This window comes from Lontra canadensis, unplaced genomic scaffold (assembly GCF_010015895.1).
Source record: "Lontra canadensis isolate GAN:19392208 unplaced genomic scaffold, GSC_riverotter_1.0 scaffold16, whole genome shotgun sequence".
NCBI lineage: Eukaryota > Metazoa > Chordata > Mammalia > Carnivora > Mustelidae > Lontra > Lontra canadensis.
The window spans coordinates 11,209,748-11,225,331 of record NW_022631010.1 but is presented as its reverse complement, the minus strand read 5'-3'; the positions used below and the strand labels follow the sequence as shown (position 1 = coordinate 11,225,331).

The 15,584-nt window shown below is 38.4% G+C and overlaps 1 protein-coding gene across 2 annotated transcripts in view; it reads right to left on the bottom strand.

Annotated features, from left to right (window-relative positions):
* PLCB1 (phospholipase C beta 1) overlaps positions 1-15,584 on the bottom strand; it is a 673,983-nt gene that overhangs the window by 230,388 nt on the left and 428,011 nt on the right. For both annotated transcript variants that reach the window (XM_032859164.1, XM_032859165.1), the window contains exon 4: positions 8,837-8,974. In XM_032859164.1, coding sequence (XP_032715055.1) covers positions 8,837-8,974 — 138 coding nt within the window. The remainder of the gene's footprint in view (positions 1-8,836; positions 8,975-15,584) is intronic.

Sequence of the window (15,584 nt, the reverse complement as noted above, 5' to 3'; positions counted from 1 at the left end):
CATGCATTTCTGTGCCGGAGGGTATATATTTTCCCTTCAGTTTGGCATTCATTCCTCTATGTGGATCCCTTAAACACTGCCTGACTCAAAAGAAGCTCTTGCTTAAGGAATGCAGAAAAGACACCCAGAAGACTGAGGGCGGGGCGCTTTCCTCCACAGTCACCAGAAGAGCGGCTGCTGGTTCTGATCTGGGTGTAAGGAGGAGATTAATGTTCAAGTTGCCTTTTCCCTCCTCTTTTTATTATGAATGCCTCTCTCTTGACTTTTGAACTTTTAAACTTTCGTACGGACATTCCATATGGGTGACATTTTCACAATTTGAAAGTTTAAGATGCGCCTCTTTCATCTGCTCCACACTCATCCAAAATACAAATGCAGAATCTGGAACGAATCTCAGCTGCCATCCACGTGGACATCCACGACCACAAAATTCCAAGACCAACAGTACAATGTACTGACTCGGTGAGAGCCTGGCCCTTATTTACAGTTAGGAGGGGGAGTATCTTAGGATGACCTAGGCACGTTTTGCAGATATGAGGAGGACAGGAATAGAAGTGAATGAAGATACATAAAACACAATAATCCATTTGTAAATGGCAATCTTTTTGGTATATATATTCTGCCCCTGAGGAGGTCTTTCATAATTTTCCATTTTGCTCCAAAATACACTGCTAAAAACAATATATGGTACCTTTTATTCTTCTTAATCATTTTTGTTTTAAGAAAATCAGACCTATACCCATGGCTCACCATGTATTGGTCCTAGTTAAAGGGATAAATTACATATTTTGTACAAAATACATTAGTGTCTGAAAATTCTTATCTCAATGTATATGTACCAGAATACACACACACACACACACACACACACACACACACACATATATATATACCTCATGTCGCTTGGGGTAAGTTTTAAAAACACTGTTAATTTGGAGGAATGTCTAAGAGAATTCCCAGTTTTTGATGATTCAAGTTCTAGATCAGGAGCAGCAAGCTAGTGGTGGCTGCGGCAGTTCCTTTCACTGGTTTCTCTTTCTCTTCTCTTTTCCAATTTTATTTTATAGACATGATTTCTTTTTTCTTAAAAAAAAAAAAATGCTCCCTCCCTCCCCAGCACCTTCTCTCATTCTCTTCACCTGAAAGGCCTCAACTATTTGATGATTCAAAGCCATCTTAGTAACTGGTGGGTGGGGGAGGGTGATAGGGACCATGACTCGATGAGCAGGAACAAGGTTGAGTTTGGGAAAGATGAACAGGATGGGAGTCATTGTAGTTACTGCCATCCCTTTCTGCTACTGAAAACCTTGGCAAACCCTGGAGAGAGATCTGTGCTGGGAAGAGAGGGCTTGGAGCAACCCGCTAAGGGGCTTCAATTTCTTCACTTCGAAAAAATGAGATCGGAATACATGTATTCCAAGTCCCCACGGCTTGAAAGTTTTCATGATCTATCAGTTGTTTTCAAGGGCTCCAAATCTTCTCCCCTTTCTGTCTTCCTCTTTCTTTTCTTTTTTTCCTCAACCACTCATGTACTGAGCACGTATATACACTAAGCTAGATCCTGGGAACACAGAAATGATGAAGCTATTGTTTCTGACTTTAAGAAGCTCCAAAATTAAAGGTAGGGTGTCAGATACAAAATTACAGTGTGATAAATGACACAGAAAATACGCATGGGGTTCACCAAAGAGTGGAAAAGGAAACTCCATTATTCATGCATGGAAATCATGGGAGGGAGGGGGAGATGGATGAGTTGTATTTAAGCTGAGTCCCTAAGGAGGCTTCAAAGTTCTCCTGGTGGACAAAATGGAAAACTGAAGACTAGTAGGATATACAATTCTGAAGGCACCAAAATTAAAATTGTAAAGGCAGAAAGAATCACAGGTAGTTAGGAGCTATGGGAGCAGACTGGTATGAGGGGTCCAAGCGCTGAGTTGTCAGCACCTGAGAGCAAGGGCTATGTTTGTACGGTCACTAACCAATCCCCAGTGTCCCCTGAGGTGGTCACTACATACTAAGCCTTCAATGAATCTTTGTTCACTAAATGAATGAGTGAAATACACAGAAAACTTCATTTTTTAGGTAATAAGCAATGAAGAAGATTTCAAGCATGATCAGGTTTGAGCGTTTCTTTCTTTTTTAGAATTTCATTTTATTTAATTTTTAAGATGATTTTTATACAGATGGTCACATATAGTTGGAGAGCAAAGAGAGACTTCTAAGAAAGTAGGTAGAAGGTGCCTATAAGTGAGACCTGTCAAGAATTTGAACAACATAAGCAGGAGGAAAGAGGATAAGGAAAGAGAGGTGAGAGCTAGTTGGGAAATTCAGAGAGCCTTCAAGTATTTGAATGGTGGGCAAGCAAGCAAGGAAAAATTCCAAGGAATCCCAGGTCATACCCTCAAAATGAGTGAACTATATTTTCTATGACATTCATAGCTGCAGACATGGCAGAGGTTCCCTGAAAAAATCTAAAATGAGAGTCATTCAAGGCTGATGTTCACTTTATAGAGCATATCTTTGGAAAGCTCATTATTTTATGATGTCAAAATGTAATAAATTAACATACAGACATCCATTATTAAACATTATTTTTGCATGTGTGAATTACTGTTTAAAATACCAATTGGCTCAAACTGTTTGGTAAAGCGCCATTATCTATCAAAGTTGAACATATGAAGATCTATGATCAGCAACACTTACAGAAAGGCATATGTTTACAGCAACAGTATCTATAATAGTCCTAAAGTGGAAATTGCCTGATTGTTCATCAACCGTAGAATAGATAAATAAATTATGGTATACTCTTCAGCAAAAAGAATGAACTAAATGGTAACCACATGTAAAAATATAGAAGGGTTTCCTAAATATAATGTTGAATACTACTAATAATAATGTTGTTGGGCCAGAAAGAAAACATGTTTCCTGATTCTATTTACAGAGATTATAAAAACAGGTAAAACAAATCTATAAAGTTGGAGGTCAAAATAGGGGGGTGTTCGGGGCGCCTGGGTGGCCCAATCCATTAAGTGTCTGCCTTTGGCTCAGGTCATGATCTCAGGGTCCTGGGATCCAGTCCCATGTAGGGCTCCCTGCTCAGCAGGGTGTCTGCTTCTCCCTCTCTTTCTGCCCCTCTCCCATTCATACACACACACACACACACACACACACACACACACTTTCTCTCTCTCTCTAATAAAAGAAAAATTAGGGGTGTGTTAGCAGGGCAGACTCTGGAGTATTGGTGATGCCCTGTTTCTTGATCTGGGTTCTATTTACCTGGGTGGGTTGTCTTCTCAAAAATCTAACAAATCGTATAGTCAAAATCAGTGCATTTCAATAAAAAATTTAAAAAAAATCTGGCCAAATTACTGTTAAATTTCATGCTTTCCTATTTATAAATGCTTCAGAGAATTTGGTGTGTAAAGAATTAAGGATGGAAAGCAATGGCATCTGGCAAACCTTGTGCCGAGAAATGAACGCAAAATCTCCCCTGCACAACTCTGACAACACGCATCTCATTCTTAACCCACTGGATCTTTGCTGTTTCAGTCCAGTGCACCTTAACATGCTGGAGCAACACCTGGGTTGAAATCTGCCAAAGTAGGCAGTGGTTCAACAATACTCCCACCTACGGGGACTATCAGAGTGTCAAATTACTTAGGACTGAATATCAGAGCCTGAATCACCAATCCTTTTCCTTAGGGTGATGGGGTATGCCACTAAGATACCGCTTTGAACAAAGATTGGAGATAGGAGTTGGGGAGTTTGAGGGAGGGCATGAGCTTCCAGGGACCCAGCCATGGAAAAGGACCAGAATCTAGAGGGAAGACATGCTGTCTTTGCCTCCTGGGAATCCTCTTTGCTAACTCGAGACAGATTTCCTTCCTTGCTGAGAGTCTCTCAGTGAAGACTGATCTCCCAACAGTCGCACACTGAACCCCTGAGATCTGAGGGTGAATCCCAGCACATGGCAATCCTGTGAACCCCAGCCCCTGGCTCAGAGCAATCTACTTTATGGCGTGATTCAATGCTGTTCAGACTGCGTGACTACAGCTGGTGGTGTGCACAACAAGGAGTCTCTTTCTGAGTAGCGCCACACCTCAAAGAAAAGCAGAATATTCAAAAGAGGCTCTAGTATTGGGCAGGTAGAAGACAATTGTTTTTTTCTTCAAGCTTCTTGACCAATGGAAGAATTTGCATTGATCTCATAAATTGGCTCATATGCTCAAAACAACATTATTTTGGAGGCTGATGTGAATGATCTTTCACAGTCCCTGTTAACCTTATAGCCAGATCTTCAAAGAAATGCACCAAGTAGTGCTGAGAAAGGCTTGAAGGTTCACATCACCTTTACGCTCAGCTGCTGACTTCTGTGTCCTTTGTCATGGAGAAAGTAAAGGCGAACAGAAAATGTCTTCAACTTTCTCCACCACATGTACCACATGTTCCCCTTATTAGCATCTCTATCAATATGCTCCCCTCTTTCTTCTCTTATTGATGTACTGCTCTTGCTTTTGTCTGAGATTAGCCCTTCTGTCTCTGAACTAGGACTGGGTCAACACACTTTTTAAATAAAGGACCTGACAGCGAATAACTATTCATCTCTGTCTAGAGAAAGCAGCCACAGACACAATGTGTTCCCATAAAAGTATAAAAGGTGGTAGACCAGAAGTGGCCCCCAGGCTGTAGTTTACTGAGCTCTGCTCTAGATCCTACTGCTTCTCCTACTCAAGGACTTGCTCTAGCAACTCTTCTTTCCTGCATCAACACATTGTTTCCCTCTATGGGACCATTCCTATTAGCATACATGTATGCTGTTGCTTCTCACATCTTAAAAACCATTTCTGGACGTTGCTTCCCATTTCTCTTTCATATCAAAACTTCAGAGGAAAAAAAAAAAAAAAGCAATCTTTTTTTGGCTTCTTTTTTTCTCCCTTGTCAACATTCCCCAGAGCCCATTCCAATAGGCTTTGACCCCACCACTCCACTGACGTTACTCTGATCAAAGTCACTAGCGACCTCTATGTCACTCAATACAAGGGTCCATTCTTGGTCTTCATCTTCAGCAGCATTTGACCCTACTGTTGATCACTTTATTCTCCCTGAAATGTTCTCTTCACCTGGTTTCCAATGACACATACTTCCTCAATGCCTCCTCCTCACTGGCCTCCCGATTCTTTCTTATCTCAATCTCTTTATGTTGGCCTATCGATGACTCAGGTCTTGGACATCTTCTCTATCTGTAGTCACTTCCTGGCTGATCTCATCCAGCCTCATTAAATATTATCTATGACCTGATGACTTCCAAATTAATGTATTACATTTGGCACTCATCTCCAGGCTCATATATCCAACTCAACATACCCATTTGGGTGTCTAATAATGATCTCAATCTGAACATAATCAAAACTGAACCCTAACTATATACCCACAAATGTGCTCTACTTAAAATTTCCCCTATGATGTAAGTGGTATTTCCATCCTGCCTGTCTCTTGGGCCAAAACTCTAACATTATCCTTGATTTTTCTTTTTTTCTTGCATGCAACATACGATTCATAAACCTCTGCTCTTGATTCTTCCTCTCTCTCTCTCTCCATATAATACACACATACACACACACACACACACACACACACACACACACAGAGAGACTCCTTCTCATTTCCTATGCATCCCCACCTTGGTCAAAATTACAAACAACTCACTTCAAATATTTTGGTAGTTTCACTGGTCTCCCTGCTTCCATAATATTGCCTCTCCCCAGGCAGTCCATTATTGACTAAAGGGTTAAGTTAGGTCATGTCCACCCTCTGCTTAAAACCCTCAGTGGCTTCCATCTTCCTCACAATAAGAGCCAAAGTCCTTCTGAAGCCCATATCACAACATAGGGAATCAACTTCTGCTGCCTTGGCTAGTTTCCATTGTTGATATCTTTGCCACAAGTCATGTAGCCGTTAGTAGAAAATTATTGGAAGTTAATGGTAGAAAAGTGAAAGGAAGGATGGTGTTATTCACCTCCTCCCCAGGGCATCCCATGGAGATGGACTGAAGTCCAGGAGTTCCAGGGGATAGTAAACATGCATGTGTCCATTGGTCCCTAGGGGAGCAAAAGATGCCTGGAGAAGTATGCGACTCAAGGAGGCAAAGGTGAAATCATCTGTTTTCTTGGCACATTAAAAGGAGTGCCCCTCAGGAAGCAAAGAAATAATCCTTTAGGTATAAAGTGGTTGGAAAGTCAAGCTCCATAACAAAAAGTATGATTATTGTATAATTGCAAGAGATACCATATTTTTAGTCAAACTACAGAGAGAAAAATTGAAAGACAGTGTTCTCCTCTATCAAACTTTTTAAAAAGTCACTTGTCTTAAAGAATAAATAAAAAGCTCAAATTCAAGTGATTTATGTAAGAAAGGAAGCATGCAAATCTGGAATAATATATTTAGGAAAATTCAAGTTCTAGTTCTGATTGATTTTTTAAATTGATCCAATGGATTTCTCAGAAATCTATGATATTGCTGTAAGGGAACAACTTCCTTCAGATTTTTTGCCTTCTCTGTATACCCCATAAAGAAATAACCCCCTTCTCCCATGCCTTGTGCCCTCTCCTCCTGCTTTATTCTTCCACACAGATCTCCATCTGACCTACAATATATTTCCTCCATAATGGTGATTTATCTGTTTATTTCTCCCAGGATGCTGGCTCTCAGCATTCCAGAATGCTGAATCCCTAACACTGGAATTGTGGTTGGCATAGAGAAGGCAACTAACAAATATGTGTTGAATGAATAAATGAGCCAGAATCCCTTTGTAAATAATTTCTTCTGGAGACATTCGAGTTTCAAAGCAGCTCAGGTTTCTGTCAGGCATTCTACATAATGAGAGAGGCTGTCTCCTTTGGTGTTGGCACTACACAAAGCATCATGTACATTGGCCCCAGAGATTAAATAAAAGGTGTGATGTTATGAGACGATACTGACAATTAGAAGGAAGAAAAGTAAGTTTTCAGAGTAAAATGGTGTTTGCAAATTTTAACCTTCTGGCTGAGCAGTTTCAGTGGGGGGAAAAAATACCCTACTGGGAAGGCAGGAAAGGCAAAACATATTCTGTAGCTTCATTAATTATACCAGAAACATCAAGTTGCTCCTGGGACGATGTCTACAGATGCAGTCCTGACGGGGAATATTACATGGCTCAGGCATCAAAATCCCTAAAGAAAATTAATGGGTAGGAGTGCACAGAGAGGCGGAAATTGAATATGTTTTAAACATAACTGCACAAAGTTTAATGCAGTATAAGATATGTAGATTGGCTTATAATATAAAATCTATATTCACTCTTAGTAAAAGCCTCCCTGAAAGTCACTGTCATTTACTGAATGTTTTTGAGAGTTAAAGAATCTCCTGAATTTTAAAACTGAATATGGCTGCATTTGGGGAAAGATATTTTAAAGATATTTTGCAAATCATTACTATTTATTTATCCATGTTCATCCATCCATCCATACATCCATCCATATACTGAGAAATGAAGTACATAAACTCACAGATTACCAACAGTGTACCAGAATGAGAACTCTTGCTAGGCGAGTATAATGCTGCCACACTGAATGTTTCATAAAACTGGAGTCTCTCCAAACGTCTGAGGTATCCTCTAGAAGCAAATGGATGACTTGGTTCTCAAAGAGGGAAAATAGAGTAGGTCTGTAACACAGGCTTGGAGAGTAGTTTCTAAAGACCTCACACTGTTAAAACTGATTGGCACTTCATTCATTCCTTTGTAAGAAGTAAGACTGATATCATGTAAACGTTGGAAATAAACTTCTACCATAATAACTAAAAAATTAGAGGTCAGGTCATTATTTCTGGTGTAGCTCAGAGAACTGTCAGACCACTGAGGGTTAAAAATTTATAGATCATAATGATGATTGGCTTGGCCCTATAGCTGTGATCCTTGACACGAGAAGTTCTATAAGGGCACAGATATGACATATGACTTAAAAGTATTCTTTGATTCATATTCTTAACCCTTGAAGGGAAGGTATGAAGGGTAAGGATCATCATTTCTATCCTATGAACTGTAAACATGAAAAAAGAGAGCCCTTCTTTTGATATGTTCATTTCAGTGCTCTGATTTTCATGGCAATTGGACTATTCCAGAGGAAGCCTCAAAGTGGAGTCCAGTGTTCCCAGAAATTGATGGCTTCTGGTTTGATAGATCTTGCTCTATTCAAGTTATTTCCGCATGTATCTGAAAGGCCTGCTATGCTAGTAAATTAGCAAGTGCTTAATGGAGATGCTCCATCTAATTTATTATTCTAGTCCATAACTGAATAAGTGTTATTTATTGTCATTATTTGAAATTTTTGTTTTTCAAAATGGTTTCATTTCTTCTCATATTCTTTGAGCAGCTACCATGTGCATGGTGGTGGGCTAGGGGGTAGGTAGGTTAAAAGAAGTTAATAAGGTGCTAAGAATGCTCTCAAGGAGAGGGTTGAAAAGGAGATGGGGTCAGAAGTAGTTTGGGATGAGGCTAAGAGAGACGGTGTAGGGACAAGGTGTTTAAGTGAAGTAAAAAGTGGTGTCATCTATATTTTTTTCTGCAAAGAAATTATATCAAATGCCTGATGCCTAATGAAAAATCTCCATAATTCTTAGTAGGGGTCATTATTTGGAAGCATTTGAATTACACTTCTACTTGGCAGCTGAATTATTTTTAGATGTAATTTTAACACATGTTAAATATGACAACAACTCAATCTCTTGCAGAGATCAGTACAATGTCACAAGGTTTCAGAGTGAGATGACAAAGGCCAGAAGTTTCTATCCACCATACCTTAGCCACTTCTTCTTGGAAAGCCACGAGATTCAAATGGGAGATGTTAACCAAGTCAGGCCCATACACCACGGTTATCATACGATGCTCCAGGCGCCCAATGTTCCCCACATCCAAAAGTTCACGTAACTTGGGGTCCTGGATAATAAACATTGAAAAAAGTTAGTCTATAACTAGAGATTCCAATACGGTAGCATAGTTTCAAAAGTATTAGACTTAGAATGCCTTCAAAACAAAATTGCCTTTTATTCTTACTAAAAAACAGTATGATTGAAGTTCCAAACTCCATCATGGCCCAGAGAGGTCAAGCAACTTGCTGAAAGGTTGTGGAGAGAGAATTTCTTACTCAAGATTTATGGTCCTCATGGCATTATATGATGTGAAATGAATGAGACGGAGAAAGACAAATATTGCAGGTAGAATCTAAAAAAAGCTGAACCCAGAGAAACAAGAGAGTAGAGTGGTGGATACCAGGGGCAGGGAGTGTGGGGAAAATGAAGAGATTTTGTTCAAAGACTACACACTTCCAGATACAAGATGGATACGTTGTAAGGACCTAAGGTACAGCGTGGGAACTAGGGTTAATAATATTGTATTAGATACTAGAAAGATGCTAACAGTGTAGATCTTAAGTGTTCTCACCACAAAAAAGAAACGGTATGATATGATGTGAGGGGGGTGTTGGCTAATGCTGTGGTGGCAATCATCTTGCAATATGTGTGTGCAACAAATCATCATGTTGTACATCTTAAGCTTACACAATGTTATATGGTAATTATACCTCAATAAGCCTAGAAAAAATAAGAACTATGGTCCTTAGTCAATAGTTCTCTCTGTCATACATCTTTTAGTAGCATATTTTTATGTGCCATAATTCTCCCTTTATTCCCTCCAATCATCCCACAAGTCACATATTGAAATACACAGTCTCATCTCTGTCCTCAATTCATGACACATTAAGACGAAGAAGGTGATTCTTGTAGAAACAGAACATGGTGATGCTATCCAGGGCTGAGGCAGAAACATGGCTGGGAGTCACACCTTGGACCTTCTCCAACACGGATTTCCATTGTAAAGAGATAGGCTGTTAGACTGGGCAAAATGGCGGCACCTGTCATCAATATGTTCATTTCAATTCCATCCTCAGAACATACTGGGATTCGGACATAGAGAACTTCTGCAGTCTTTTCAGAGCAAGTTCCCTTCTTCGAGATACCGTAAGTGAGGATCTCTTGGATATCTAGTCCTGCCGGAAAATGGAGGCTTCCGAACTTCCCAAATTAAAAGTAAGACCTAAAATAGGATTCATTCACCTTGGCTGATTTCATTTTCCTCTCATAGGAAATGAGAGGTCCATGCAGAAAATTAACATCAAATCAATCACTTGGCAAATCTGCAGCCAGCTTCTGAGCAAGGAATAAATTTCTATTCTTATTTATTTAGCTAAATGCTGGGCCAATAGGACCTGGTTAATTTTGATCTCCTTTTTAAGGATTTTATTTATAGAATCCTTACAAAGAAAAAGTGGACTAAAAAAAAAAAAGAAGAAGAAGAAAGAAAATAAACAAAACCTTCCCAGCTAAATTATTTCATTCAGTACCATTAATCCTCTCTCAGTTAATAAAACTTTCTCCTCTGTTAGACTATGTAAAGAGGAACATTTTCAGGTAAGTTATGAAGAGAGAAAAATCCATCTCAAAGGTGTGCTGACTATAACTGAAACTTCAACTATGCTCACAGGTTGGGAACTTATAAAGTACATCAGCCTGTCTAGAAAGACCAAATGCTATCACAAGAACATCAATTTGCATGACCTAGAAAAGGAGAGGAATAGAGGAAAAATTTTATTAAGTAAACAATAACAAAAAAGGGAAATTTTGAGCATTCTAGTGTTAATGAAAGAGTAGAGGAAAAGGTTCAGGAAGAATGGACTTTTTGTGAAGGCTAATAAAGAATGATTCTAGCTGTTCTATAATATGGTTAATTGCATCCTGATTTTTAATTTTTTAATTTATTTTTAAATGCAAGTATAATTAACATACAGTATTATATTAGTTTTAGGTGTACAATATAATGATGAAACAGTTCTGTACATTTCTTAGTGTTCGTTATAATTGTACTTAATCCCCTTCACTTATTTCACTCATCACCCTATCCACCTTCCTCCTGGCTACCACCAGCTTGTTCTCTGTATTTCAGAGTCTGGGTTTTTTTTTTTGTTTGTTTGTTTGTCACTTTTTTTTTTGCTTTGTTAATTTGCATCATAGTTTTTGAACACATTTGAAGCAAAAGTTAGAAAAGAAAATGATCAGTATTTTTTATTTTTTTTTGTATACTTGGAAGAGAAAGTTAATTATCAGAAACCATCTGAAACTTAAGATTATAAATCACAAGTTTTGAATCAATGACCACAGAGTCTATCTGTGATATTGTGATTTGTAAGAAAAATAAATTTGGTCATTCAGATGACCAAAATGTATTTTTCGTATGTATTTGGTCTTCATCTGAGGTTCCTGGCTCACGGTCCCTAAAACCAGACCATTTTCTGATCAGTCTGTATTACTTTACTAATTCTCATGTCTTTTTAAAACACTTTTATACACTAATTACATAGTGATTGATTAAAGACTGCCATGTCTCAGAACTGCATGGACGAGGGGTGGGGGTCAGGGGGTTCCCATGAGTTGTGCTTGAGCTATAGGAATGCAAGGCAAGTAGAGAGCACCTAGAGAAGGTGCCAGAATAGAAAATAATTCTGGGCCGGCTTGGGTATATTAGACAGTTAAGCGTCTGTCTTCTAAACTTCTGTCTTCAGCTCAGGCCATGATCCCAGGGTCCTGGGATCAAGCCCCACATCAGGCTCCCTACTCAGCGGGGATTCTGCCCTCTCCCTCATGCTCTCTCTCTCTCTTTCAAATAAATAAATAAATAAATAAATAAATAAATAAATAAATATATTTTTAAGAAAATAATTCTGGAAAAAGACAATATTGTTAGGTATGGTCAACAGGATTTTTTTTTTAAAAGATTTTATTTATTTATTTGACAGAGAACACAAGCAGTCAGAGAGGTAGGTGGGGGGGTGGGGGGAAGCAGGCTCCCTGCTGAGCAGAGAGCCCGATGTGGGGCTCGATCCCAGGACCCTGGGATGATGACCTGAGCTGAAGGCAGCGGCTTTAACCCACTGAGCCACCCAGGCGCCCCTCAACAGGAATTTCTAAGATGATCAAATGTTTGCAACATCTCTGTAAACGTTTTCCCACTAATGGCTGTTCATATATAATTGTAAAAACAGTGGATTTTTATGTAATTAGAACTGTGGAATGCAGATTTGGAGGTAATGTCAGGGATTGGGAGGATAAGGCAGACTAGCAAAATGTTGGTGCTGATGATTAACTCTGAGGAACAGGTATCTGAGAAACCATTCTGTAAATCTCTCTATATCTGAGACAGTTGTACAATAAATAATAAAAAGGAATATTGAGCATGAACTGCAGACATAATAATATTTTAGAAATAATTTTTCAATAGAAACCACAATATTTTAAAATTATGTAATTCTGGAAGTAAATAGATAAATTGTTCAAAGTATATAATAAATGATTTCCTTACTAATGTCCTTTTTTGGTAATTGATTATACGAATTTTTATTCTTACCAGTAATCATTTTATTTGTCTTTACAACTATATCTTTTCTTTACATTTCTTTTTTTTTTTTTAATCAACATCAAACTTGGGTTATGTTAGCCTTCTCTCCCTTAAGAAATGACTTTTCTTTTCACCTATACTCTGAGTTTTCTCATCTTGAACTCAATATCCCAAGGTGACAGGGTGGCTTCAAACCTTGGTCTCATTATTGAACATGTTGATATATGAAGGGTATAGTGAAAAAGTTATTTGTCCTTTCAAGTTCCAAAAGTTGCCCTGAGTTGTTTTCAGCAGAGGAGACCCTCAGAGAATAGGTAAAGAGGGAATTATCTGGAAGGATAAAAAACAGAGGCACAAAAGTGTTTGGAGGACCTTATAGATAGAAGGAATTTAATGGAAACATCTGAAAAAATGGTTGTTTCTGGGGTACATCAGTCTCAGGTCTGGAGATATGAGTGGCTGCATTTCAAAAAGAAAGAAGAAAATTAAAATCGTAACAATAACAAAAGCCTACAATTTGCATGAAAATCACCCCCTCCTAAAAATCTATTCTACAGAGGACTTTATGTGGAGATTTTCTTTCTTTCTATCCTTCTCTATCTTTCTTTCTTCCTTCCTTTCTTCCAGAGAGAGGGAGGGGCACAGAGAGAGAGAGAGAGAGAGGGAGCACACGCACACGCACACACACGCGCATGAGCAGGGGAGAATCCCAAGCAGGGCTCAATCAATCTCAGGCCCTGAGATCATGACCAGAGTCAGATCCTCAACCAACTGAGCCACCCAGGTGCCCTGTCTGAGATTTTCTTATTGATTGAAGCTCCTGACCAGTTTTCAGAGAGGTGTTTACCTACTTGGGTTACTGCCAGACTCAAACCCATTTCTTGGTTGCTGCTGTTGATATATATTCCTTGAAATTTTTTTAAAAAGGTTTTATTTATTTATTTGACAGAAAGAGAGAGAGAGAGCGCGCACAACTAAGGAAGCAGCAAGCAGAGGGAGAGGGAGAAGCAGGGAGCCTGAAGCTGGGCTTGATCTCAGGACTCCGGGATCATAACCTGAGACAAAGGCAGACATTTCACGACTGAGCCACCCAGCCTCCCCCCTTAAAATTTTTATGAAGAAAACAAGCTATCTCTACAATTCTGTAAAAATGTTCAATTTCTCTGTTGAAGAACACTAAAGAATATAGCTCAGAAAAAAAATAAGAGGAGAGATGAACTTGGAATTTCGTATTTTCACTAAACTGTCACTCAAGGCCTGCTTTCTCCAGAGAATATCCTAGATATGTCTCCACGGTGAGAATTAACCAGAACAGCCACGAATTTTGGCAGCTATAATTTAACTGCACTGTGAAAGTTAAGTCCTAGAACACTTCCATTCCCCTAAGAGTTACAAAATGGAGACACACTGAATAAGCTCACTTTCGTTCAATCATCAGGATTCATGATTAAATTACTTCATTTCTGTTACAAAGAAAGTTGCTTAAGTTACTAATTCTCGTTTCCAGGTAATAACCCACTGAGGAAATTAAAGACCATTCTATACCTGAGACATAAGGTATTACTTTAATTGTATCATTCAAAGTATTAGAAATTAATGAAAGGGATAAACACAAGTTAAAGGATGATTTTTCAAAGAGTTAAAAAAGTCATTTTAACCATTATTCTTTAATATGACTTTTAAAGAAAAGCTATTTTATTTCTATATTTGATATCTACAAGATAAAATACCTTTTAAAGACCTGTACATTTCATTTTTTTTTTTAAGATTTTCTTTATTTATTTGACAGGAAGAGATCACAAGTAGGCAGAGAGACAGGCAGAGAGAGAGGGGGAAGCAGTCTCCCCGTTGATCAGGGAGCCCGATGTGGGGCTCGATCCCAGGACCCTAGGATCATGACCTGAGACGAAGGCAGAGGCTAACCCACTGAGCCACCCAGGCACCCCTACATTTCATTTTTTACACCAGAAAAATTTTGGTGTAGAAAATAAACCAGGGGTGCCTGAGTGGCTCAGTGAGTTAAGCCTCTGCCTTTGGCTCAGGTCATGGTCTCAGGGTCCTGGGATTAAGCCCTGCTTCCCCGTCTCTCGCTGCCTGCCTCTCTACCTACTTGTGATCTCTCTCTGTCCATCAAATGAATGAATAAAATTAAAAAAAAAAAAGAAAGAAAGAAAAGAAACCTTACTCATCCTCACGAAATATACCTTTATTGGATTTTAGGTTTATGGAAAAATTTGTATATTAGGTTAATTTTATTCTCAGCATTTAATGCAATATTTTCAACCTGAATTACAGTTATATGGATGTAACTTTATCTTTCATATAATGGATTAGGTATATGAAAGTCTTTCCATTAACATTCAGTAAAACAGAAATAATGTGACACATTCCTTGTTATACTTAAGCGACCCTAGAAAAGTATGGCTAAACTTTTTAGATATAAAGCTACCTTTTCTTTGAAGACAGACCAAATTCTTTTTAGCTTTATTCATATTTTGTTGTAAAGGAAAGATATTAACTTATATCCAGGAGGTTTCTCCATGAAGCTCTTGAATTTAATATTTGCTTCTCAAAAAATAAGGGAAAAAGATAGATTAGCAAATTCCCTTGGAATCAATACTTATTCTTGCACTTTTTATTTTAAAAGTTTTTCTCTCCTAGATATTTGAAAATGACATGTCTGATAAAGGGTTAGTATCTAAAATATAAAAAGTACTTACAAAACTCAGCATTCCACAAATGAAATGAACAGAAGATATGAATAGATATTTTTCCAAAGAAGACACACAGATAGCCAATGGACATGTGAAGAGATGCTCAATATCACTCATCATCACAGAAATGCAAATCAAAACTACAAGGATATATCACCTCACACCCATCAGAATGACTAAAATTAACAACATAAGAAACAACTGGTGTTGGCAAAGATGAGGAGAAAAGGGAACACCTTTACATTGCTGGTGGGAATGCAAACTGGTACAGGCATTCTGGAAAACAGTATGGAAGTTTCTCAAAAAGTTAAAAGTAAAACTACTCTATGATCTAGCAATCACACTACTAGGTATTTCCCTAAGAAATTAAAAAAATACTAATTCAA